Source organism: Protopterus annectens, chromosome 9.part0, assembly GCF_019279795.1.
Source record: "Protopterus annectens isolate FY-2018-M chromosome 9.part0, PAN1.0, whole genome shotgun sequence".
Lineage (NCBI taxonomy): Eukaryota > Metazoa > Chordata > Ceratodontiformes > Protopteridae > Protopterus > Protopterus annectens.
Genome location: NC_056743.1, coordinates 1,939,301,420 through 1,939,329,013, shown reverse-complemented (window position 1 = coordinate 1,939,329,013; position 27,594 = coordinate 1,939,301,420). Strand labels below are relative to the sequence as shown.

Here is a 27,594-nt window from a genome sequence, read left to right as displayed (position 1 = left end):
TAGAAAACCTACTGCATTTTGGGATCAAGTTGTCTGAGGAAGTTTAGATATTAATCTAGACGAAAGCGCTAACACAATAAATCCTGCTGAGAAGATTACAGCTGCTTCATGTGGATATTCTACAAAAGGGCCTTACAGAAACAGATGCTTGGTGCCAGAGCCATGGGCTCAAGCACAATTCCAAGAAATGTATAGTTATCCCCTTTAGGAAAAAACATGTACCCGTGAATTACCACATAGGTGGCAGTACACTAAACACCGAAAGTGTGATAAGAGACTTAGGGACACAGGTGGACAGTAGTCTCACCTTCAATAACCACATCGCCACAACATTCAGGAAATCCTTCTATGTGGCACACCTCATCACTAAGGGTTTTTCATCCAGAAAAAAGGAGGTCATTGTCCCACTGCACTCATCCCTCATTAGACCCATTATAGAATGCAATGTCCCATTTGGTATGTACCTCTCAAGACATCTGCAACAACTGGAAAGGCCACAGAAATACCTCACTAAAATAATCCCATGTATAAAGCAGATGCCCTATGCTGAACATCTAAAAAAACTCCAGCTATACTTTGTCACATATCGTCTACTCAGAGGCGATCTCTGCTTAACATACAAGGCTATGTCAAACTCAGAGCTGTTGGACATGCTACACTTAAAGAAATCCCAATCCCTCAGAGCCACATGCTCCAGGGGTCTAAACCTTGTCATCGCAATGAACAAAACATGCTGGAGGGATAGGTTCCTGACCCAGAGACTCCCCAGACTCTGGAATAGACTGCCCATACATGTCAAGCAGAGCGCCTCTTTGGCCCTCTTCAAAAGGAACCTTGATGATTTTGATGGGAGATAGGAAATTCACCCCAGGGATCATGTCAGTCGCCCTGCTAGACAGGGGTCCAGGGAAGTAAATATTGTGGGAAGAAATAGCCAGGGAATTGTTATGGCTAGGCTTGTATAGGCCCTAGGGCCGAAAGCCTAGTACCAACCTATGAACCTATATCACAGTCCACTACCCACTACTTTACATCTTTTGGTGTAATAAGTCATAACTGAACAAAATAATAGTTTTAAATCCCCCACATATCAAAATTCAATTACAACTAACAATTATTCCTACCCATCCATAGCATTATTACTTTAACTTAGACATACCTGAAACATTAGTAGTAAGCAATATGATAACTTTATACCCATCAGTCCTCCTTTTCCTGTTACAGCTCACATAACCTCTTACCATGCAGAACTTAACAATATACAATCTACGTACACTACCCCCTTCTCAGACCCATTACAATTAAAATTTACAAATTTAATATCACCATCTATAATCCCACAAACATAAACCATGCACCATTTACCTTACTCACACAACAATATTACCCTAATTTACACAGAAATATGATAAGTTTATATCAAAGAACTTAAAATCTGTAGCTCATATTGCATCGCAGCTCGTACTTAGTGGAAACATTCACCCCAACCCTGGCCCCCAAACAAATCCAACCCATCTAGATCTTCACACCCCAACCCATCCCCAACAACTATTAACTCTCCCCAGAAAAGATACGGACTTACTACTACTTAACATAAATCTCAGGAGTATCACGAACAAAATTCAAGAACTGCATGCCACCCGTGCTCTATATTCTCCAGATATAGCCCTTATAGCAGAAACTTGGTTAAAACCAGACATATCTAACAAAGAAATACTCCCCCTGGATACAACATACATAGGCTAGATATACAACAGAAAAGAGGTGGTGGTATCACCCTTCTCTACAAAAACAATCTCAATTTAGAAACTCTAGACCTAGCCATCCCAAACGTTAACAACACCAAAATGCTCTTTACTAAACTAAAAATTAATCCAAAGAAATAACTGAATATAGTGGGAGCCTGCATCCCACTTGGGAACTATCTGACAACTCTAGAACACATCATAAATTGGACAACAACATCCCTCCCTCAAGAAACAATTATAATGGGTGACTTTAATGTGGACTGGCTCTCCTGCATCTCTCAAAATCCCTCTGACCACATTAACCTACACGGTTTCTCACAAACAATCCAAACTTGTACTAGAGTAGACCAAACATCAAATAAACATTCACTCATAGGCTAGATCCCTGCAAACAGGCCATATTTATCCCTACACTATGGCTCTCTCCTAGGCAGCCTCAATGAACATATTCCAACTTACATTCACTGACACCCAATAAATCCACATAAACTTACTACCTACCACCAAATCCTAGATAAGAAAAAAGTTATCCCCCAAGATTTCATAACTTGTTTTAAAAATGCAACTGAGCACTAAAAACCTCCCTTTAGATACTGCAGAATACTTTAACTCAACCTTCCTCAGTATCCTCAACATCCTGCCCCCCCCCTAACAATAATGGTAAAATCCAATTTTGCCCCCTGGCTAACCAAAGAAACAAGATCACTGTTAAAAACTAGAGATAAGGCTTGGTTGAAATGGCTCAAAAACAAAATTACAACTAACAAACAAACATATCTAGAACTATGACATGAAGATAAAAAACATATTAGACGGGGCAAAATAAATTACTATAGTAGTGTCCAATCAAAAAAAATCAAAGAAACCCACAAAAATTCTGAGCTGCTATCAAAAGAATCCTACAGCCAGGGCAAACTAGTACTCCCTTCCCAACACTCACTGATACTAAAGACAACATAGTCATACAATTTAACAGATACTTAATCCATACTAGCCCTCACAAACAATAATTGTTCTTCCCCTACCCAGACTCACATAGTACCCACACTAGATTGCAATAACTTTTCTTTCTAACCTGTCCCAATAAACACCATAGTTAAATATCTCAAAAGGCTTAAACGTACTATACTTGCTGATGACTAATTGCCAAATATCTAAAAATTGCTGCAGAAACAATTATCCAATATCCATATTAATAACTTGGTCCATCTCAGAATAAGAAGTCCCTAAAATTTGGAAAGTATCACATATCATCACACTACATAAAGGTGGAAACTTGACAGAATTATCCAATTACTAGCCAATAACCATACTATCATCATTATTACACATTGTTTGTTTATTTGACATTTGTTGACCAGGATACTCTGACTGAGTAAAAGCCCTTTTTGAGCAGAGGCCTGGTGAGAAAATCTGCACAGTATAATATGATTGCAGTAAAATACAATAATATATATGCAAAAAAAGGTAATTAAGCAAATAACCATTACAGAAACAAGCATAAAAAATCAGTAAAAAAGACATTTAAACTAAGTAGTGAGTATAGATTCAGGTAATAACAAGAAATGGCAAAAATACATTAGGATTATCCACAGTAAACAAATCTACCATACAAGGCAGCAAGTTTTGAAAGCTACGGTGAAGATATATAATATAAAAACAAATTGCAATTAGGATGCAGGTATCATGTTTCTAGAACTACTAAGTGAGGGAGCATAGAGAGTGGTAGGAGACTAACTAGTCATGCTTAGTAGATTAGTAATGATAAGGTAATTAGAGATATGGGAAAATAGGATGGAAAGGTAGGAGAAAGGAATGGGTTCAAGTGGGATGATAGCAGTGACAGGTCCAGGTGCAGTTTAGGTAATTTTTGAGATTGTTTTGAATCCATGGGCAAGAGTAATATTTCTGAGGGTTTTAGGAAGCTTGTTCCATGAAAGAGCAGGAAAGTAGCTGTAGAGACTGTGTCCAGTAGATTTATTAGGTTTATGAATATGTAAGAGCCATTGATCAGACCTTCTAAGGGATTGAGGGGGGTTATAGAGGGAGACTAAACAGGAGATGTTAGGGCAAAAGGAGGGTTTATTCAGGATAGAATGGATGATGAGGAGTTGAGTGAATAATAGTTGGTTAGGAAACTCTAGCCAGCTCTGCATTCAGGGAGCAAGAAAGTGGTGTGATTTAGAAGCCAGATTAGTGGCAAATCTGTATTATAGGTGGTTTTGAGTTTGGAAAGCAGTGAAGACTGTAAGTTAGTTAAGATCTGAGAGCTGTAGAAGAGGTTAGGGAGAAGGTAAGCTTGAGCAAGTGAGATCCTGGAGTCTGGTGTAAGGAACTTTTGTTTCTATATAATAGGCCAAGCTTTTGGTGGGTTTTCTTGATACAGTGATGTACATGGAGATCAAATTCAAGTCAGTCATCTATGATAGCCCCAAGGACCTTAGTATTGGTTTCAGCTATAATAGTGGTGTTGGTAAGGGAAGAGATGGTGAATGAGGATTTAAAATGGTAGAGGGATTTAGGGAGGAAGAGAAGAAATTTAGTTCTTATAGGGTTGATTATGAGTTGGTGGTTAGTAAGCCAAGTCTGAGTGAGGTTAAACAGTGTTTGCATCAGGGTGAGCAAGTCAGAGGGGTTATCAGCAATGGAGATGATTGTAGAGTCATCTGTGTACTGTGTGAGAGATGACTGAGGACAGAAAGTGTGAAGTTGGTTAGTAAAGATGGTAAAGAGAAGAGGGCCTAGAACTGAGCCCTGTGGGATACTTATTTTGATGGGGAGAAAGGGGGATAGAGCAGTGAGCCATTTGACTGATTACTGTCTGTCTGTGAGGTAGCTGTTAAACCAATATATAGTCGGTAAAGAGAAGTTGAGTTGAGAAAGTTTGGAGAGAAGAATAGGGTGAGAGACTGTATCAAAAGCTTTGCAAAGATCTAAAAAGAGGCAGGACACAAGTTTATTATTGTCTCTGGCTAGAAAGATAGAGTTAGTAAAGGAAATAAGTGTGGTAGTGGTGCTGTGGTTGGGGGGGGGGCATGCTGGTAGGGGTGATCAGGTTTTCTTTAGTGAGATAATCCAAGATTTCTTTATAAACAGTGTTTGAGAATTTTAGAGAGGGGGAAAATTATGGCAATATGATGATAATTAGAGAGCTTTACAAAGTTACTGCCTTTATGTGTAGGTATAGTGTCAAATTTTTTCCAAAGAGTAGGGCTAGTGGATTCACTGATAGAACAATTAATGAGGATGGAGACAGGATATGCAATAGAGTTAGCAGCAGCCTTTAGGAAGATAGAAAGCAGTTTATCAGCTGATGGAGAGCTTAGTTTAAGTTTGAGAAGATTTTTGATGTAGCCAGTTGGAATGTGAGTAAGTGAGAATTGGCATTTTTGTAATAGAAGGGAAGTGGGAGGTGTGAGGATTGTTGGGTAGGAAGTCTTCATAAGTTTGCTGATGGTATCAATGAAGTATGAATTGAAAATTGATGCAGTTTCTTGAGGTGTGTTACTGGGGAAGGAGTTGGGAGTTGAGAGATTCCCTGGGTGGAGAATTCTGTTGACAGAATTCCAGAATTCTTTGGGGTTTCTTGGTTCTGTAAGTAAGGGACATGTAGTAGATGTTATTTTTATTCTTTTTATCAATGTTTATATGTTTTATGTCAGATTTCAGAGTTACCTGTATTGTTGGAAATGTGTAAGAGATTTAGTCTTAGTTCAGAGTTTCCAGGTAGAATCTCTGTTTAGGATGAGAGACTGAGTAGAGTTAGTGAGCCAAGCAGGAGACGGAGATTTGACCCTGATAGTTCTGGGAGGGGCAAAGGAGTTGTGTGTTTAGGAAGATAGAGTTAAATTGAATAACAACTTCATCAAGAGGTAGGAAAGTAAGGCAGGACCAACCAATAACAGTAAGACAATCTTTAAATAAAATATGGTTGAAGTTGGATAGCTTTTGGCATCCTTTAATTCTGTGAGGTCTAGAGAAGTGGGGGAGAATCTTTGGACTTGTATAGGGATTCAGGTCGGTGATAGAGGTTGGGACTAGAGACAAGAATCCAATCTAGGGTAGAACTAGTATTTGTAGGTTTGTGAAGAAAAGTGGGAAAAGAGAAAAGTTGGGTGTAGCCATATAAGTTTATATTGGAAGTGGGGGAGCTAGAGTTGAACGGATACCAATTAATATTAACATCGCTTAGTATTATAGTTTCATTATGTATACTGTCAGACATCCAGTGAAAAATCTGTTCTAATAAGGGAATATTCTCTTCAGGAGGTATGTAGATGTTGACTATAGTAAGGAATTTATGGTCATTAACTTTGCAATTAGCAAGAGTGAGTTCAGCTGGGTGAAAACAGGGAGGGTGGTTAGTTAGGGAGGATAATGTTAGGAGGTCTGAGTACATAATGGCAATGACTCCACCTTTTTTATGTATGCGATCAAAGTGCAGAATGTTGTAACCAGGGGTAGAAATTCATTGTCTGTGTTATGTGGTTTGAGACAAATTTCAGAGAGAGTAACTACGTTGGGAGAGTATTGGACTATCCAAGAGTAGAATTCAGTTATCTTGTTAAAAATGCTGTGGATGTTGATAGAGTAAAAGGAGTAATGTTTGGGACCAAGGTGGGTTACCTGCAGAAGTGTTTGTATAGTATTGGTAGGTGATGATGAGTTAAAGAGTGGGCCAGGGTTGAGGTGAATGTCACCAGAGAGTTGAAGGATATGACAAGGAAGGAGAAAGAAGGATATAATGGGGTAAGGAGAGAGAAATTTCTGTTTGATTTTGTAATATGGAGAGATCTTCTGAGACAAGCTGATTTTGAGGAGAGTGAATTCAGTAGTAGAGAAAAGTGTGGTAGATATGGGAGAGGAGTAGTGGCTGTCACTGTTTATATAGTGTAGAGAGGGGAGGTAGGAGTGTTGTGATGCAGGTTAAGCTGAGTGTGATAAGAGGTGAGGTAAGATAGGAGTAGAAGACGAAAGGAAGAGAAGAAAGGGAGAAACATATTTGAGGGTAAAAAGAGTATGAGAGGGTAAAAAGAGTGAGACTAAGGTGGGGTAAGTAAATAGGAGGGGGATGGGAGTAGTGTTAAGGGGAGGATGGAGTTAAGTATAGAGTGTAAAGAGGTGGGAGGGTTAAGATAAGAATGGTAGGCTGTAACTGGTAAGGTTTACAGGAAGTCAGAGCACAGAAGGGGTGGGATATAGATGGTTAGCTATAAAGGAAATTCATGCAGGGTGGGTGGTAATGGGGGCAGGGTAGGGAAGCAGAGTGAGCCTGAGCAAAGTGAGGGCAAATGAAGCAGGTCAACCATCAAATGCTGTAGTGTACAAGGCCAAAACGTTATCAGCAGTCAAGTCAAAAAGGTAGTTTACCAGTTAAGTTTTGCCCCAGATCAATGTTAAGCCTTAAAAATAACTGGCAGTAGTCAGCATGCAGTGTGAAACAGTCAATTTAAAAGTAGCTTAGTATACCACTGCCACACTAAGTGGGTGGTATGAAATGGAATTTAGTCGATGGCTAAACTATTACAGATATGGCATCTTCAGCTACAATTACAGTAAACTAATATGTAGGAAATCAGGGAGATGTAAAGGGGAAGAAAGAAGGAAAGGAAGCAGGTGTCAACCCTGCCAGAGTACACTGCAAATGCAGTGATCCTTTACAAGTGCAAATATTTTGTTTCAACCTACAATGAACTTCTTGTCAGGTTCTTTCTTAAAATGAAGTCCTACCCATAGTAAAAATAGTTTTTAAAGGTAGCAACAGCGGGAATTAGCAGGGATCAATCACATACAGAGAGGGTTTTGACAGAAGCTAAATCTGGAGAAAATAAAGAGAATGCAAAATTCGTGTATTGGCTGTTCAAAAGAATGACATGTAAGATATATTATATCTAATAACCAACAATCTTCTATCTAACACTCAGCATGGTTTCTGTCCTAATCATAGCACTACCACCACCCTTGTTAACTTTACTAACATTATTAAACACCATCGCAGTGATGGCAATTTAGTTTCCTCCATCTTTCTTGATCTGTCCAAAGCTTTTGATACTGTCTCCCATTCTAAACTCTTACTTGCATGCTCACAACTTGAACTTAGCCATTCACACTTACTTGCTTCCAGCAATATCTAACTGGATGCAAACAAGTTATAAAATGGCAACAAAATCTGTCTTCATTACTGCCTGTAACCTTGGGAGTTCCACAGGGATTTATTCTGGGCCCTCTCATTTTTATTGTCTTTACTAACAATCTTCATACTGCCACCCCACTTGCCTCCGTAATTCAATATGCATATGATTCCACCGTGATTTGTGCTGCCCCAACACTACAAAAACTCCAAAAAATCACCCAGCAGTCATTTAATGCTGTGGAATCTTGGCTAAACAATGCAAAACTTATACTTAACCCTACCAAAACAAAACTCATGCTCTTCTATCCAACTAGAGCTGCAGACACCCACTCACCATATCTCATCATTAAACTGTACAATTATCTCTTCAACTTCCCAAACAAAATTACTCTGAGTATTCATTGACCATAATATAAAATTTGAGATACACATATAACAGACCATAAAAAGTTCACAAAAAACTAGGAACTCTGTACAGAAATCAACACTTTCTAAATAAATCTTCAAAGGCAACTATAGCAAGAACCCATGTTAGTTATCTCTACACCATTATACGCCTCACAAATTCTTACAAACATTAAGAAATCTGACCCAGCAAAGCTCAAAACTTGCTATAATAAAATCGCAAAGTTTGCCACAGTAACAAATCTCAGATCCCATCATTGTTTGGCTTTAAAACAACTATCCTGGCTCAAACTTCCAAATCTCCTTGCTTATAATCAACTCACCTTCACCCATTGAATACTAAATCATCCAGAAAAAATACCAGTACTTCAAAATCTACTACTACACTACTCCAATAACAGGGTTTGCATTCCAGTAAGAAATCCTTCCTAAATATATCCAAACCTAACAATGCTTATGGATTTTCCCTTTACTCCAACTGCATAGCCAAAACTTAGAAGTACCTGCCATTAAATATCAGAACAACTACTAACACTTTTAACTTTTAAAAAAAAATCTTAAATCACACCTATCATAATCATGGACTTGCTCTTGTGCAATCCCTGGTTAGGAAATAGATGTCTTAAAGCAGCTAAAGGAACACAAGCTGTTATTTTTGTATTTGATGAGTATACCCCTACTAAGCAACTGTATACTTAACTGGCTTGTTGTCCACCTACAGTCACAGTACTGCTATTCATTGTATCTGTGGCATCCAGTTAAAACCCCACCAGACTGCCACCAATAAATGTGATGTCCCTTCCTATCCTGGGTCAGTAACTAAGGAGCTTCAATCTTCACTACTGACTCCAATGTGAGATTGTCAGTTAAACAGGAGTAATATTTCACAATTTCCCCTAAGAGCACAACAGGAACACACTCAGTAATCTGGGACTGGACTGTATACGTCTGTCCACCCCTAATGTAACTCCTTATTACACACTTCAGAGCAATATGTCCCATTTTAAAGACCTCTGATACACTCACACTCAAAGTAAATTTAAATCTCACACATCCAAACACTTCCGGGAAAGCCTGACACAGATTTCCAGCTGTGTCCCTTCCCCAAAATAATATGGTAATGCTGCCACCAATCATAGTGTCCTCTTGCCCTTCTAAAGGGGTGTCCAATTATGAAAATTAAATATCAAAATGAATGATAGCTATGACCAGAGTAGCCAGGCCTTCGAGGGGACCTGAGAAGTATCAGACAGGTATAAACACTCGCTAATCTCCAAAGAAAAGCACTTATTTCCAGCCACAGTGTAAAGTAATGAAAAACATTTAATAATAAGTAAAATGATGACAGGAATGTAGATCAATAACTTTAAATAAACACCAGAATTCAGTCACCAGAAATGTAAAATTAAACTGTGGGATAGATGTCCATCATTTTGGAAAAACTCTATCTGAATAACTAAATTTTCATAATCTAACTGGAGAATGCTGTCCCTGATCTAATCTAACACACAACAGCAAAACAAAGGAAGGCTTACAGTTTTTGGTGAGTTCTCTTTTCTTCATATCACTGCACAGCACTGTAACTGCTGCTCTTCCCAAACTGCTTAGTACTTGACTAACCTGACTAACTGCTCACCTTAACAGTCTCAACTGTCTTATGTTAAAATGACAGTTAGCTGTTTGAAATAAGTTCCTTGTTTTTCTGTCAATCAGCTGTTCAAATAATCACCTAGCAACCAGGAACATTTTAATGACATCACCCACTGTTCAGGTATTTCTCCACAGTTTGTACTTTAGAATGTCCCTCACAAACATTTGCACTAAGAAATGTATCAAAATACTGACAGATTATTTACACATTCTGTTTAAACAGGGAAATGCTCAACATTTTAAAAACTAACTTACATTTCACAATTAGACATGCTGGCATACAGTACAAGTTATTCCAAGAATATAGAGAAATCTCCTGCCAGCCATGCTAACAAAGATGACAGTGTTTTCAGTTTCTTCACAGTATTCTATCTAGACTATATGAACTATATGATTGCATAACTGAAATGTATAACATGCATTTTCATTTTGTACTTGTATATGAGATTGAATCAATATTTGTATCTGTACATTGTATATGTATCTTATGGTTATTTATAAATGTGGAGCCTTTCTCCTCGGGTCTCCACCGAAAAAGGAGATTTTGTCCAGTCGACTTTGCTGGTAAACAAATGTAAAATAAATAAATAAAATCATACTCCCATTGTTCTCAGTTTCAAAAAAAATTTGAGATTTACTGTGTATGGCTTACATTATCAGTTTTCTACATTACCCTTTTGGCTATCTACTGCACCTTAAAGGTTTATAAACAGTCTTGCCGCAGTGAGTGTCTATTGCTGAACCCTAGACATCCACATTTTTCCTTATTTAGATGACTAGCTGATTTGAGCAGATTCTGTTTTCAGGTGCTTGAAGTATTTATACAAGGTTGCATCCCTCCTTTTACACCTGGGCTTCAAATTAAACCTCCAAAGGTCCTTCCTCACACCCTCTCAATGAATTGTTTTGTTGGAATGTTGGATAGGTACAGTAAAAAAAAGACGACCTCCCATCAGAAAACAGAGTTCTGACTTATCAGGGAAACTCTCTTTTAGACGTGGCCTCAGCTACAGAGTTCCTCAGACCTCTAGGCTTCATGGAATCAATGATCCTCATGATACCTGTAGCCAGACTACACATGAGGAAAATTCAATGGTGTTTGAAGAACTGTTGGACCCAGCACCTTCACCCCTTGGATTTCCAGGTACTGGTACTGTGATTTATGAAACAGGAACTGCAGAAATTGAGGGATCAACTGTCTCTGAATCCAGGACTCCCTTTCTCTCTCTTAAGACCTCAATCTGTCCAGATGGACTCTTCATATTTTGCATGGGAAGCAGTGTCCATGGGAGTTCAAATACAAGGTTTGTGGTGTCCTCAAGACAAGCCAAAGCACATCAATATAAAAGAGATGTTGGCAGTGATTTATGCCTTGAAAGTTCTTTACCACTTATAGACTGTGGATCCTCTTCTAGTGGTCACAGACAACACTACCGTGATGTGATACCTGAACAAGGAAGGGGGTACAAGGTCATACCCTCTTTGCGAAATGGCAATGGTGGCCTGGGACCAGGCTGTACAGCATCTTGTGACTCTCCAGGCCTTATACATTCCATCAGAGCAAAAACAATGGTAGATAGATAAAGCAGATCCTGGACAGACCCTCATGAGTGGAAGTTTTATGTAGAGATCTTCCAGAACTTGATTTAGAAGAGGGGAACACCTCAAGTAGATCTGTTCATGTCCTTTCAAAACAGAAAATTGAAAAAGATTCTGTTCAAGACATTCTCATAGCCATGTTTGGAAGACAGGCACGCTATCATTCCCATGGTCGAGTGTACTTTGTAGGTACTTCAGCCATTTCCAGTGATTCCCATGTACTTCTAATGGTTCAAAAAGAATTGGCAAAGGTCATTATGATAGCCCCCTTTTGGCCCAGGCAAAAACGGTTCTCCATTTTAATGGAATTGGCTAAGGGCAATTGCCACAACCTTCCTCACAGAGTGGATCTGCTCACACAGCATCACAGTGAATAGTACACCCCAACTTGAAGCAATTACAACTCACAGCCTGGATGATTCTATTTTGATACCTTTTAGGCAATTGTTCCATGAGGATGTGCAACAGATATTTAAAAAGGCATGAAAACCTGCAACTAGACCGTCTTATGTTTACAAGTGGAACAGGTTTTCTAGATGGTGCCTAGCCAATAGCAGAGGGCCCGAAAGGGGTTCAACCCCATTGTTGTTTTGACATATTTGTGTGAACTACTTAGAGATGATTTATCATGTGTTTCGTTAATAGGTTCATAGTTAGGTACTAGGGTATTGGCCCTAGGGCCTATATAAGCCTAGCCAAAGGTACCCTGGCTTTCGCCACCCAAGAAAATTATTTTCCTGTGCCACTGTCAAGCAGAGCCAGAGAAGTGATCCCCGGGGTGAATTTCCTATCTCCCATCCAATCATCAAGATTTTTCTTGAACAGTGCTAAGGAGGAGCTTTGTTTGATATAGATAGGTAGTTTGTTCCAGAGTATGGGAAGTCTCTGGGACAGGAATCTATCCGTCCAGCATCTTCTGTTTATTGTGGTGATGAGGTTTAGGTCCCTAGAGCATGTAGCTCGTAGGGATTGGGATTTATTTAAGTGGAGCATGTCTAAAAGCTTTGGGTTTGACATAGCTTTGTGTGTTAGGCAGAGATCGCCTCTGAGTAGGCGATATGCAACGGAGTAAAGCTGCAGTTTTTTGAGACGGTCTGCAAAAGGCATCTCTTTGAGGCTGGTAATCCTCTTTGTGAGGTATTTCTGTGGCCTTTCCAGTTGTTGTAGATGTCTTGTGAGTACATACCAAAAGGGGCATTGTACTCTATAATGGGTCTAATGAGTGACGAGTAGAGGGGAAGAATGACCTCTTTTTTCCTGGATGAGAAACCTTTTGTGATGAGGTGTGCCACATAGAAGGATTTCATGACTGCTGTGGCGATGTGATTATCAAAGGAGAGACTACTGTCCACCTGTGTCCCAAGGTCTCTTATCACACTTTCAGTGTTAAGTAGACTACCACCTATGTGGTAGTTCATGGGTACTGAGTTTTTACCAAAAGGAATGACAATGCACTTTTTGGCATTGAGCTTGAGGCCATGGCTTTGACACCAGGCATCTGTCTCAGCAAGGCCCTTTTGTAGGATGTCCACATCTTTTGGAGTTTTGATTATGGCTCCTAGTTTGCAGTCATCTGTGAACTTCGTTAGCCAAAGACCTTCTGTGTTGGCCTGTACTTCAGAGAAGTAGATACCAAACAGGAGAGGACCCAGGACTGAATCCTGTGGTACTCCACTTGTCACTGGTCCGAAGCTGGATTTGGAGTCTGCTACTTTCACAGTGTGGGTTCTGTCAGTGAGCCAGTTGGCAACCCATCTTGTGACATAGGGATTTATACCTAGTTTAGTGAGTTTATCTATAATTCCAGAGTGGGGGATGGTGTCAAAAGCCTTGGCGAGATCTAGATAGGCTGTGTGAACCACCTTACCCTCATCTACGGCTTTGGTGACTGCTTCAAAGAAGTCTATCAGGTTTAGGAGACATGATCTGCCTTTACAAACCCGAACTGGGTGGAGTCCTGAGTTTGGAGATTACCAATGTCATTGTTTATAAGTTCCATGATGATACGCTCCATGGCCTTGCAGAACAGGCTTGTTAGGCTAATGGGGCAGTAGTTTCCGGGTTCTGTGGTGGCTCCCCCTTTGTGGAGTGGGATAACTGTCGCTGTGCGCCATTCAGTGGGCACATAGCCTGAGGTGAGGCTATGATTGAACATGGTACTTAGGTGGGGTGCCAGTTTGTTCTGTAGTTCATGTAGAACACAGCCTGGGATGTCGTCAGGTCCCATGGATGCTGTGTTCTTTGCTTTGGATAGTGTGTTTTTTTACCTGTGCAGCCGTGATTACAGGAACTTTGCATTCTTCTGGTATAGAGATGGGCCCTTTAGGGGATGATAGAGGGGTAAAGTTAGCACTGAAACTATCTGCCTGGATGTTGGCAATATCCATTGGTTCTGTATATTTAGTGCCATTGTGCTGTAACTCAGAGCAGATCTGAGTGTTGCCATTGAGATTCTTGACATAGCTATAGAATGCTTTGTGGTTGTCTTTAGAGTCAGTGGCGATTTTGTTTTCATAACTAGCTTTGGAGGATTTTATGAGGGATCTCAGCTTCTTACTGAAGCTGACCAGGGAGTTTCTCCAATCATGGGATTTTACTCTTTTTTGCAACAGTTTCTTTCTTCTGTTGTAGAGTTTGTTTATGGCAGGGGACCACCAGATTGGTTTCCTTTTTTTGGAGGATTGCATCTTGGTTCTGTTAGGGATTGTACGATCCATGCACTCATGTAAGTGCTTATAAAGTGCATTTGTGTAGGATTCAGCAGTCATACCTATATTGTCCATCAGCATGGGTGTCGTGAAGTTTGCCACTTCTGTCTTAAAAAGCGTGAAGTTGGCTTTAGAGAAATTTTTTACTGTGGTTTCCCTAATGGGGGGTGGGGGAGGGATGTGGATGTCTAGGTTGATTAGCTTATGGTCGGATCTGACCAACGAGGAATTGACCTCTGGTGTGGAGCACCGATTGCCCATGTTGGTAATAACCAGGTCTAGGATATTGCTGCCCCTGGTGGGGGTGTGGATAAGTTGACCCATGGCATTGGAATTTATGAATTCCAGAAAACGTTGAGCACAAAAGTTGGTACATGAGTAGTTTTATCAAAGTGCATCTTCAGACCATTTCAGCTTTTCTGCTCATGGACCCTCTTTTGTCTCTTTTTGTAGTCAAACAGTTTATGAAAAGAGTGTTGCACATGAGACCCCCTCAAAAGCAGATTCCTCCTGCCTGGGATCTCAACCTTGTTCTTAAGAAAGTGAACTCACCTCCTTTTGAACCTGCCTCTCAGGCTGATCTATGATTCATTACTTGGATGATGGTTTTACTGATTGCTTTGACATCTGCAAGGCAGGTGTCTGAGCTGCATGCTGTTATGGTGGGCCAAACTTGTCTGATTTTTCACAAGGACAGAGTTGTACTCTGCACTATTCCAGCATTCATGCCTAAAGTTGTTTCAAATTTACCTTGAATCAAGCCATCAGTCTCCCAGCGTTCTGTCCTGATCCAAAAAACAAGGGAGAAACAATGCTCTTTGTCTCCTATATGGATGCAAAGTAAGGTCACCCTGTCTCTAAGCAAACTGTTGCACAATGGTTGCTATCTGCTATTGTTTTCGATTACTCCCACCATGGTAAATCTCTTCCAGGCTAGGTTAAGACTCACTCAACTACATCCCTATCTTGTTTGATACCATATTGGAAAGGGGTGGACTCTAGAAGCGTTCTTGAGACAGCAACCTAGTTCATTGTTCATACCTTCACAAACCACTACATACGGAATTCCTTTTCAAGGTCCAGAGCAGGCTTTGCTAAGACCATTCTCGAGGGGCTCCTGGATCCTTACCCTTCCATCTCCCAGTTAGTATAAGCTTTGGGAATGTACCCAAAAATGCTACTTAGGCAGTGGGAACGATGAATACAGTATATTTGCTTAAGTCCTACTTACCCATAACAGTAGATGTTCAAATTCCTCACTGCCTCAGTGGTAGTACCCACTCAACATCCCCCAGATCATAGCTGATGTGGGTTTCAACCTCTTTGATTCAGTTGTTGTTGGATGTGGTTTTTATATGAGATTGAGACTGACTTCAGACACTTTCCTTTCCTTCTTTGTGGAAGTGAAAAAGCCTGATTACTCACTTCCTGTAACAGCCAAAGACATCCCTCTCAGAATATGCTCAGCCAGTCAGCTGTCACAAGAAGAGAGAGGGAGGGGAGCCTGAGCTTTTGAAAGCTGGCCAGTACTGGGTTACTTTGGCAGATAATCCTAAATGCTACTGAGGTGGTGAGGAATTCGAACAGCTACTGTTACAGGTAAATATGAACACAACTGTACTTTCCTCCTTCTTATGGGATTCACCAAGAGTTACAACAGGCTTCCTCACAAACTGGATCTACTCTGTCATGACAGGGAGAGTTTGATATACCGCCATCTGAAACATTTTCAAATAACTGCCTGAATGATTTATGTCTAATTCTTTGTATGTATCTCTTTCCAGAGGATGTGTAGCAGGTACTAAAGGAAGCAATAAAACTTGCTACTAGAAAATCTTATATTTACAAGTTGAGAGGATTTTCTAGTTGAAGCCTTGCCAACAACAAGGTCCTTATTAGGGATTATATACCTCTGGTGCTCAAATTGTTATGTGAATTACTATCTTCTGACCTATCTCACTTCTCTATCAAAGTACATCTTGCAGCCATTTCAGCATGTCTGCCCATGGATCCTCCATGTTCTATGGTTTTATTAAAATAGTTTCTAAAGAGAGTTTTACTCCTGAGACCTCTTCATAAACAGGTTGTTCCTTCCTGAGATCTTAACTTTATACTAGAAAAGTTAATCATGTCTCCATTTGAACCTGCTCATCAAGCAGACGTAAGGTTCATTACATGGAAACCTGTTCTTCTCATTAGTGATATCTGCTGACAGAGTATCTGAGTTGCAAACACTTATGGTGGGTGATGCTATCAGGCTAAGTTGCAAGCACTCATGCTGGGTGACCCCTATCTGGTTTTCTGTAGAGATAGTTTCTTTATGAACAAATCCCTCATTCATGCCCAGGGTTGTTACAGAGTTCACTGTGAATCAAGTCGTTAGTCTCCTAGTGTTCTATCCAGATCCTCAGAACCAGGGATAAAGGATTCTACATACTCCGGATGTTCATAGGCAGCTCGGATACTATCTTGACAGAACCAAGTCCTTTAGAAAAGCTGATCAAATATTTGTTTCTTATGTTGGGACAAAGAAAGGACAACCTATGTCAAAACAGACTATTTCCAGATGGTTGTCCTCAGCTATTGTCTTTTGTTATACCCACCATGGTAAACCAATTCCAGGCGGTATCAAGGCTCACTCTACTACTGACTTGTCTTCATCAATAGGATATTGGAAAGGGGTGGACTCTAGAAGTTTTCTAGAGGCAGTTACATGATCCTCTGTACATACCTTTACAGGGCATTACAAACTGGATTCCTTTTCGAGATCCAAGACAGACTTTGATAGGACCATCCACCAGGGGCTGTAGGATCCATGTCCTTCCTCTTCCCAGGTCAGATAGGCTTTGATAGTCAACCAATATAGCCTAAAGGCTACTGTAGCAGTGAGAGTGATGAAGATAGCATAGTCGTGTAAGTTGAACTTACCCATAACAGTAGATGTTTGAATTCCTCACTGCTGCAGTAGCAACACCCACCCTTTATCCCACTGTTTTTCCATATAGTTAATAGTTGGGATATAAAGTGTCTTGTTATGCTTGTTTTAGTGGTCAGGATGAATATGCTACTTCTTTACTTTTAGACAAGAAAGTCCTGGATAGTTTTCACTCTGACTGCTGATTTTTTCTCCTCATGGTTGTCCAAGCTGCAGTCAGAAAGTGTGGGAGGGAGCCACAGCTTTTGGAAGCTGGCTGGTTGGCGTGTCTTCGGCAAGACACAACCTATATATCCTAAAGGCTACTGCAGCAGTGAGAAATTCAAACATCTTCTGTTATGGGTAAGTGCAACTTAGAAAAATGTACTTTAGCTGTCATTTCCAGATACAGGGCTTCCTTCTTACTTCTGAAGGATTTCCTGTCACAGTATTATCCAAGTTAGTAGGTAGCTTGGGATTGTAACCCATCGGATGGATTGGATGGACAGGATGAAAATACTACAGTTATGCACTTACCATAACACTGGATGTTTTCATGCTAGTGTATCCAATACATCAGCCCTCCCTCTATCACCCTTCCAAACTGTCATTACCTGGATACATGAGGGCTAGGCCTGATCCAAACTGTCATTACTTGGATACATGAGGGCTAGGCCTGATCCAAACTGTCATTACCTGGATACATGAGGGATAGGCCTGAAGATTGTCTCCACTATTCTCTCTCTTCTCCTCTGAAGCATCTGGACTCTAAATAGGCAGCAAGCTTGATCTGATGACAATAACTGCACAGAGGAATTATGGGCGGAAAAAGTTTAAAAGAGCTTGAGGCTGTAGCATTAGCAGTGCTGGAATGGATCTAACAAGCTTCTCAAAGACCCATTAATCATATTAGACAGACAACATGAAAGTATCCAGTGTTATGGTAGGTATCCTACAACCATTTCCCTTAGAGTCAACAGATCTCTTTGAGGTCAAATCTTGATTCATCAATATCAATCTTCATGCTTTTGGCATGTAGCTTGACTTCCTTTGACTTCTGCAACCCCCTTAGGATCAACCAATTTCTTTAGTGTTGACCTAGAACTCTGCGGAATTGACTATCTATCAGTGTTGACTTATTTTGATCCTGAGTTTTCCTCAAGGTCAACAGTTTCATCAATGTTGATCTTCATCTTAACTAGGTTGACCCTGGTAGCTACAGACATCAATCTCTACCTTCTTGACCCCAACAACTCCACAAGGTTGACAGATTTTATTTTAGGTAGACCTTGGCCCTACAGGACTGATTTTAATTCTGTTTATTTCAGTTGCAACCTCTGTTCCCTTTTTGACTTTGTTGTTTTTCATAGCTACCTCGGTTTTCTACTTCCTCTTACATCTTGCTTGCTCCTTCTGATGGTCAACCTCCGAAGGGATCCCTTATGTCACAACAGATTTCATTTTCTTGGCTTGCGTCCAGTTGTACTAGTGCCTTCCCCTTGACTGGGCATTCTGCAGAATATGCTATTTGACGCTTCTCCTTCCAGTGGATTTTACTCTCATTATGAGACCTATTCCTCAGTTCTCCTTGTATCTTCATATTGATCTTCCCTGTATTCATACCCAGTTGCTCACATGCCAGGTTTCTTTGCATGGATTTAGCGTATGATGATACCTGTCCCATCCAGTATTCTTTCCATCTCTCCTGGGCATAAATTTTAGTTGTTTTTGGACCCCTTGATGAGCAGCTGTTGAACCCCCAGCTGCTTTATTAGCACATGTTTTCAGAGAGTAGGTCTTAACTTTTTTACCAGCCTGGGTTTCTTGTCCTTTATGCGCCATGACAGCAGCTTCTTTCTCTGATACAGGAATGCACAGACCCATAGTGACAAATGCTTATTGTTTTCCTTGCCATTATATTTGTGCCGCTGACACTATGGCATCTAAGTCCATTTTGTTTTACCTTGCAGTCCTTTTAGGTCTGCTGGTTTATTTAGACCTGACAGCAGTGACAGTGAGGTTAGCATCCTCTCAATAGTACCGCCTCAACTCTCATGACTTAGATGTAGTAGGTCATTGCTGTTTTAGCATCACTTGAAATTCCTTTTGGGCGTTTCTTTACATGGAACATGTTTCAGTGGGGCATTATTTAGATGTGGACAGGATGTAGTCTTATGTGATGGAATGTATTCTATTTCTGCTAAAGTTCTTCTAGACATAACAGCAGAAATGTTAAGGACATGTGTTAGCATGCTCTGGTGACCTTTCATGTGACTGTATTGCATTGTTTCTAGGCACACCAAGACTGGATCCTGCAGACCATCTCACTGCTCCTGTCCTGGCGTCTGTGCTCTTGTCTCATTTGGGATCTTCATAAGTCAGGGTGTTAGTTCTTGTTAAGTCCTTGTTCACTAATTTCATGCAAGACTCACTGGAGGTTCCAGCTTTACTATGACCTTGTTTAGGGATCTGATGCAGGGTCCAGCACTGAGTGCTTCAGCACCTATCAAATGGCTGTCTCAGGATCTGCTATTTCTTCAGTCCTCACCTTGGCCTAGTTCAGTCCTGTCCATTGCAGCCCTGATGCTTTATCAGGGCTGGCTCAGGACAGAGTATTCCATCATTAAGATGCCTTTGTTTTTACAGCCAAACACTCCCTGTTCTACATGGCTTAGATATATGGTAACCTCAAATTTGGTTTTATGTTCTATTTGACCAAAGTATCTGATGAAAGATTTCCTCCTTGTTTGTTTCTAGGTTGTTTCTTATTATTTAGAAGATGTCTTCTGCTCTCATATGCTTCTGTTTGATAGCCACCTAATCTGTTTTCATGCAGTGTTGTTCAGAGAGAGCTCATGCTTAGTTCTACAGAACTATCAGAGAGGCCTTTTAAGGATAACATTTATTTTGTTATTACAGTTACCCCTTTCTCCACTGAGGTTTTTCCAGTGAACTTCACTCTACCTGCTTTGATGTTTATACTTATCTCCCCAGAGTAAGGCTCCCTCCTTCCTTTAGGACTGTTCTAAAATGTGATATGTGCAAAGTTCCTCATTACTGTGACATGCCTACCTGACTGAATCACTAAGTGGTTGCAGAGTGTCCTATTTGAGGAGTGATCATTTCATCTCTGTGTATATTTATATGACCCTAGTGGAAGCCTGCCTTCAATCCATTGATTAGTATGACTTGATATACTGTGAAACAGAGTGACTAATTCCAGCGACTTAACTCCCTTCCTGAGTCTTTCTGTAGGCTTCCTTCTTATAGTGAAGAGCTCCACTTCAGCTGGCAAACATCTTGTAGTCTAGATATGCGTATATCTGCCTTTCTGACAGGCATACATCCTGGCTAAGCATGCATTCTGGAGTTTGAGATCTCATGCATACCAGTCATGCCTTTAAACCTTCATGTAGGGGCCTTCTATTTCATCTAATGAGTGCAGAAGCTGTTGGATGTATTCTTATTACTTTATATATATATATGTATATATATATATATATATATATATATATATATATATATATATATATATATACACACACACACACACACACACACACACACACACACACAGCCCCTCTGGATATCACAAATAGGCCTTCATATGGAGCTCTTCTAAGATTATTTCCAATTAATCCGGTTTTTGGATGTATTAATTGGATTGCACACACACACACACACACACACACACACACACACACACACACACGAACACATGCAGGCACGCACACACACACACACGAACACACGCACGCACACATGCACACACACATATACAGACTTTAAGCCATCTCAGAAGTTGTTTGTTCTTCAGACATTAGTACCTTCACACAATATGCATTTTCACAGCCACCTCCTCTGTTTTTGGATTGTATCTTTCCTTTGTAGGCCTCAAATTACTGGTCTCTTTAAGAAAACAATCCTTTTCTTCTGGAAACTAGTTTCTCTTCTGTTTAGTTGTGCTGTGGCGTGCATCTTTGTCTCTAATGCACATTCAAGGTTGCCTCAGATGTTGCATGTACTATATCTTTTTGGAAAGTTTCGCAACATTTTCAGTTTTTTAAAAGCTTCTTTATTTTGGTCTGTGTTCTAGCTTATTTTTGAATAGTTGTTGGTAGCTGCAGCATCATGTAAACACTTCCGGGTGACATGGTACAGCTTTGGCACCTGTATCCAGTTAAGGCTTCATTACAGTTAACATGTTACTTTTTGGGATGATACTTGTCTGTTTGCTATCTCAAGTTCTGGATAGTAGGGCTCTGTGCATAGTCAGCCCCCATTGCGCAGGTTAATGCTACAGGCATTTGGTAGTCCACTTCTATATTTTTGGCAGATTTTTGCTAAAATCTCCAAGTTAATATTCTCACTCTTATGGTCACTTCTGAATCAGCTTCTGTGATTCTATGGTTTTGGGTGCTGCATCTGATAGGTTGGCATCCTCTGTACCTTAGAATGTTCCACTAACAGGATGTCTTCTTTCAGGAAGTATTCTGTACAGGAGTCTGTCCCTTTTGGGGCTTTGTGTCATGGAGTTCCACCCAAGAGTAGTTAGCTTGGGACTGTGCCCTAGAGATGATGGAGATGAAGATCCCAACATCAGATATGAAAGTTATATACTTACCATACATATATATATATATATATATATATAATATATACTTATCATAATAATAGATATGTACTGGTTATATACTTACCATAATAATAGATATGTGTTGGTTATATACTTACCATAATAATAGATATCTGTTAGTTATATACTTACCATAATAATAGATATGTGTTGGTTATATACTTACCATAATAATAGATATGTGTTGGTTATATACTTACCATAATAACAGAGATGTGTTGGTTATATACTTACCATAATAATAGATATTTTCTGGCATCTTCATCTTTGTCACCATCCATTCCCTCCTTCCTCTAGCCTTTGAACCTACAACAGGTTGAATCTTAGTTTCTTTTCTGTTTCTAATTCTCTTGCTTGGTTGCTCTGGCTTCATGGGTGTCAGAGATATGGAGAGTCATAGACTCAGACACACATTCGTAGACTGTTAGTAGGCTAATGACTCAAGGGGCCTTTCTAAGCCTGGCCAAGTTTTCCTGAAAGAATAATGATGTCCTCCAGCCAAATAGGACACTGAGTGCCAGGCATTTATAGAATACCTCTGTCCATGAGGGACGTGGGTGCCAGGCCTGGTGTAAATTTCCTTTTCCCCATCCACTTGTCTAGGTTGTGCTTAAACTGGATAATAGATGAACTCAGCTTCACATGGATAGGAACCTTGTTCCATAGGAGGAGCAGTCTCTGGGACACATGTTTGTCTCTCCAGCATGTTCTGTTTATATCACAGAAAAAATTCAGTCTTTAGACCTTGTATTTCTAGTGCTCTTTGACTTAAGAATATGTAGGAGATTCGTAAGTATGGGGTTTGCGGATGCCTTGTAAGCCAGGCATACATCACCCCTCAGCCATCTGTAGGAGACTGAGTAGAGGGAAAGAGCTTTAAAATGCTCTACATGAGGCAGGTTTGTTATGCCTTGTATTCTTTTTGCAAGGAACCTTTAAGGTCACTCTAGTTGCTGCATATGCCTGGGAAAGTACATACCAAAGGGAGCATTGTACCCTATGACTGGTCTGATAAGGGCTGAGTACAGTGGGATAATGACCTCTTTGGACCTAGATGCCATGCCCGTACTTAAACTGCGCAACATAAAAGGATTTCCTCACCACTGTGGCCACATGGTGGTCAAAGGTAAACAACTGTCTACATGCATACCAATAACCCTTATCACTGGGTCGACACTTAGGGGTGTATTATCAGCATGGTAATTAGCCAGGATTGTTGATTTCCCAAAGGGTACAATTATGCATTTCTTAGCATTGAATTTAAGACCATGGCTTTGGCACCATTTATTAGTCAGAGATAGACCTTCTTGAAGAATGCTAGTGTCTGCAGTGGGAGTTAATGATAACCCTCAGCATGCAATCAACTGCAAAGTTAGTCGGCCATAAGCCTTCAGCATTTCCTTCCATTTCAGAGAAATAGATGCCAAAAAGGAGTGGGCCCAGTATTAAGCCCTGCGGGACTCCACTAGTCACTGGCCTCTTGGTGGAGGTGGCCTCACTATTTTGACCTACTGGTTCCTATCCAACAGGTGATAAAAGAGTTTACATTTAAATTAATGAGCTTATCTATAATGCCTGAGTGGGTTATTGTATATAAGTCTTGGCCAGGTCAAGGAAAGCTGTGTGCACAGTCTTACCTTCATCCAGTGCTTTGGTGACCCTCTCAGAAATGTCCACCAGATTTAATAGGCATGACCTTCCTTTAACAAAGCCAAACTGTAATGGGTCCAGCATTTGCAGGTTACCCATCTCCTCATTTATCATGTCCATGATGATTCTTTCCATGGCCTTACATATGAGGCTGGTAAGACTTATGGGCCTGTAGTTACACGAATCAGTGGTTGGACCTCCTTTGTGCAGGGAAATGACTGTAGCCATTTTCCATTCCTTGGGCACAAAACCTGACTGAAGGCTCCAATTGGAAAGTGTTTCAAGTGGACCATAGAGGTCATGTTTCATGCTATCAAACATTCCGGGATGTTGTCGGGGCCCATCAATGCATTGTTATTGGCCTTGGAAAGTGCATTAATGACCTGTTCTGTTGTAATGGTTGGGGCGATTATATTATGTGGTATTTCCTTTGGACTATTGAGGGGGAGTGGCAGGGATATTTGTGCTGAACCTGTCAGTCGAAAGATTGGTAATGGCCTCCAGTTCAGTGTGGGTGATGCCATTTACAATAAGTTCTGCACATGGTTACGGACATACCTATAAAAAGCTTTGTGGTTTCCTTTGCCTGATAAGCTACTTTTTTTTTCAAATTTAGCCTTTGAAGTATTAATTAACCCTCTTAACTGCCTGTTTAGATCAGTCAGGGGGCTTTTAGTATGTTGGGCTTTGTTCCTCCTACGCTTGGCCAATATTTTTTTTCTTTTATTGTATAACCGATTGATAGTGTGATTCCACCAGGTTGGCTTGTCTTTTGAGTTTGTCTTATTCATATTATGGGTGGGCACAGCTCACTCTGTACAGCTATCAATATGGGTGTACAGAGATTTTTTAAATAACTTGTATTCTTTGGGGTTTACTGGGTTTAGGGGTGCTTGGAATGTAGCCAAGGTGTTGCTTTGCTTAGTAGAGAGTGGTGAGCCTTGGAATAGTTCCTAAAGGTTTTTGGTTTTGCTGGATCCCCCAATTAAATTTTTATTTTAAGTAATGCTGCCCTATGGTCAGATCTGATGAGCGAAGACATTACATTGTGTGAGGAACACTGGCCCCCTATGTTCGTGAGTACAAGGTCAAGGATGTTTATACCCCTGGTTTGTTGGTATTAACAAAGTTTAGGAATCACTGGGCTTGTGCATTAGAAGTGATGTAGGACTCCCAATCTATACAGGGGTAGTTGAGATCCCTCATGAATATCGCATTGGGTTGAACAGTGTGGGACTCCAGTACATTGAGGTAGGTAGTATGGGTTTCCTGGAATATGGAGGGGGACCTATAGGTTGCAAGGGTATGGTACAACACCCTGTTCATGGTGAGTTGCACATGTATGAGTTCCATTGGGTCATACACTTTAACTAGTCTGGATGCGAGATGGGCCTTAAATGCATGTCATTCTTAGTCTAAGAGGTGATGGGAAAGAAACTGTCACTGCAGCTCTATCATTATAGTAAGCACTCAACTTCCATTTGCATCCTCTCTCAAAACAATGAACAACAACACTATTGCACTATGAAAATGTACTCAAGCATGTCCCAGGGGTCACAAATCAACACAGGTCAGAGTTCTTCCAAAGAGGTAAAACATTATTAAAAAGTGCAGATACTGTGACTGCCAGAGTTCTTGCAGAGAATTGAAACAGTTATGAATATCTGCGTACACACTGACTGTCTAACAGAGTGCTTACACAGAAGTGAAAGTTTTTAAAAGATCCTGCACACATCGGCATCTATCAGAGTTGTCACACAGTTGTTAAAAATTCGCACATAGTGAATACCTAGCAGAGTTCTCTCTGTCGGTGAGTCACTCGGTCTCTCTCTCTTTTTTTCCTTTGCTTAAGCCTGTCATTTTTTTTGATTGTTTGTTTTAGTAATGAAAAGCTGTGCTGTCCATGGCATGCACAGTTTGGGGTGGAGGTAGACTTAGGGGAATGGGAACTCCATTTTGGAAGTTGGTTTACACATACAGCTGAGAAAACTCTGTTACACATTAAACACATGCACTATTCACTTCTATGTAACATCTGCAGTTAAAGGGCAGCTCTTCTGTACAATTATCTATGCATGTCTGGTTATTGAAATCAGGTCTATATTAGAACACTGAGCATTTGAAATGTCCAGTGTTCTAATATCGACCCGTTTTCAGCAAACGCTGAAAATATCGAAGAAAAAGGACACCAAATTCATAGTCTTTTTCTGTTGCTTCGGTATTTTCAGTACTCTGGTGGAAAGTTACGGGTCAGGTTCAGGTAAGTGTGCGATTATGTGGACATGTGGGTTAGGGCACGGGTCAGATAAGTGTGCGATTGTGTGGACGTGTGGGTTAGGGCGGGTTAGGTGAATTAGGGTTAGGGCTTGGGTGAGGTGACTGTGCGATAGTGACGGACCTTATGGTTAGGGTATGGGTTAAGGTAAGTGGATAGTTAGTGGTGTATGTATAGTTTAATGTAGGGTTAGGTGTAAGAGTTTAGGTGTATGTGTGTGGATTGCTGTTTGGTTGGTGTGCTTGTGTTGTGTGTATGTGTTTTGGAACAGCAAATTTTTTCCCTAGGAAAAAGTTTGCTGTGCCGAATGTTCGATGTTTTGTATTTTCGATTGCTAGGGTTCGATATTAGAACACTCGACATTTTGAATGCTCGGTGTTCTAATGTAGATCCTTGAAATCCTTATTACAGCTGTAGATGATTTGCTTGCTTGTGTATAGCTTGCAGTGGTATATAGTACTACTGTTATTACTGTTACCGTTAAGTAAACAAGCAATCTTGCTATTTTCTGGTAGCTACACATAGATTTACTGCAATAAAATTAACCTTCCAGTTGCTGGGTCAAACTGTGCACCTTCCTTAACCAAGATTGTACTGTACTGCATAACTGCATCAACACAAAAGACATTAGAAGTTAGTTTGCATTTGGCATTGTGGACTTCCTGGATACCAACAGGTCACATTTGCTGGTCCAAGCAATAGACATGAATTCTGAATGTAACAAAGAAATGCTATATAACAGGTGTATGAGACCAAGAAGGAATACAAATGCTGGCCTATGTTTATCCGTTCTCAGGTGGAGCATATGAAGTGAAAGAACATTGTTTCTTCAAGGACTTGGACTGGAACGGCCTGTTACGACAGAAAGCAGAGTTCATCCCTCACCTGGAGTCTGAAGAAGACACCAGTTACTTTGACAGCAAGTGTTATTTTTTTTTTTTTAACTGGGAAATGTTTTCTTAGACATAACTTTTATTGCTTGTGTGTGATTCTGATTGTCTGCTTGCTGCATGAAATGTCTGTCATGTGGCTTGCTTATGTATAACATTCTTCAGTATTTTCTTCCAGGACACATTGGATTTCTACCAAATGAAAGATTTGTTTCAGGGTCTATGGACTGGGATGTGGAATTTAGGTTTGTCAGTCTGAGTACAGGAAACTAATTCTTTAGGATTTGGAGAACTATCCATAATATAAATAGTGAGATATGTCATTATGTGTAATAACTATTTCAGACAAATTTTCTTTTATTACATTTATAGTCATTTTATTGTTTTACATTTTAAACTTAATTTTAATGAATCCAATATGGACCATATTCTAAAAAAATGGTTTAGTATAGTAGAGTGCTCCTGGCAAGAGGGATCACATCTCTCCATGTGTCTCCCAAAGATTCCCTTGGAGACTGAGATGGAGAAAAAGGAAGGGCAACCAACCTGCCCAGGATGGTCAGATTTGTGGTAATACATGAAAATAGTGCATGTGTCTTTAAGGGGAGCTAAAGGTACTGGGTATTTGTGATCCTGCCTTCAGAGTCACTCTGCAGTAAAGCTTCATGGTGAAAGTATTTTATGTCTCATACCTGTTGCTCGTTATATTGACAATATATTCTTTATTCTTATATGACATTTTGTCAGAATAAAAGGGGCATTATGCCACAATTTGTTACCAGAAGCTGCTTTATTGATCTACTGTGTATTTTCAACTGTTTGTGATGCTTCTGCAGACCCATAAATTTACTAAATGAGGCTTCTCCTCTATCTCATCCATGGGCAATATCAGGACAACTCTGAAACTCTTATTTTGAAATGTGCAAGTCCTCTAAATGTCTCATTTTCATCTTTCCGTATTTATCTCAATTAATCAGACAAGTTTT

At 40.2% G+C, this 27,594-nt stretch overlaps 1 protein-coding gene across 1 annotated transcript in view; it reads left to right on the top strand.

Annotated features, from left to right (window-relative positions):
* Positions 1-27,594, top strand: part of MAST1 (microtubule associated serine/threonine kinase 1) — a 1,222,161-nt gene that overhangs the window by 879,169 nt on the left and 315,398 nt on the right. The window contains exon 17 of the mRNA XM_044084747.1: positions 26,515-26,637. Within this exon, the coding sequence (XP_043940682.1) occupies positions 26,515-26,637 (123 nt within the window). The remainder of the gene's footprint in view (positions 1-26,514; positions 26,638-27,594) is intronic.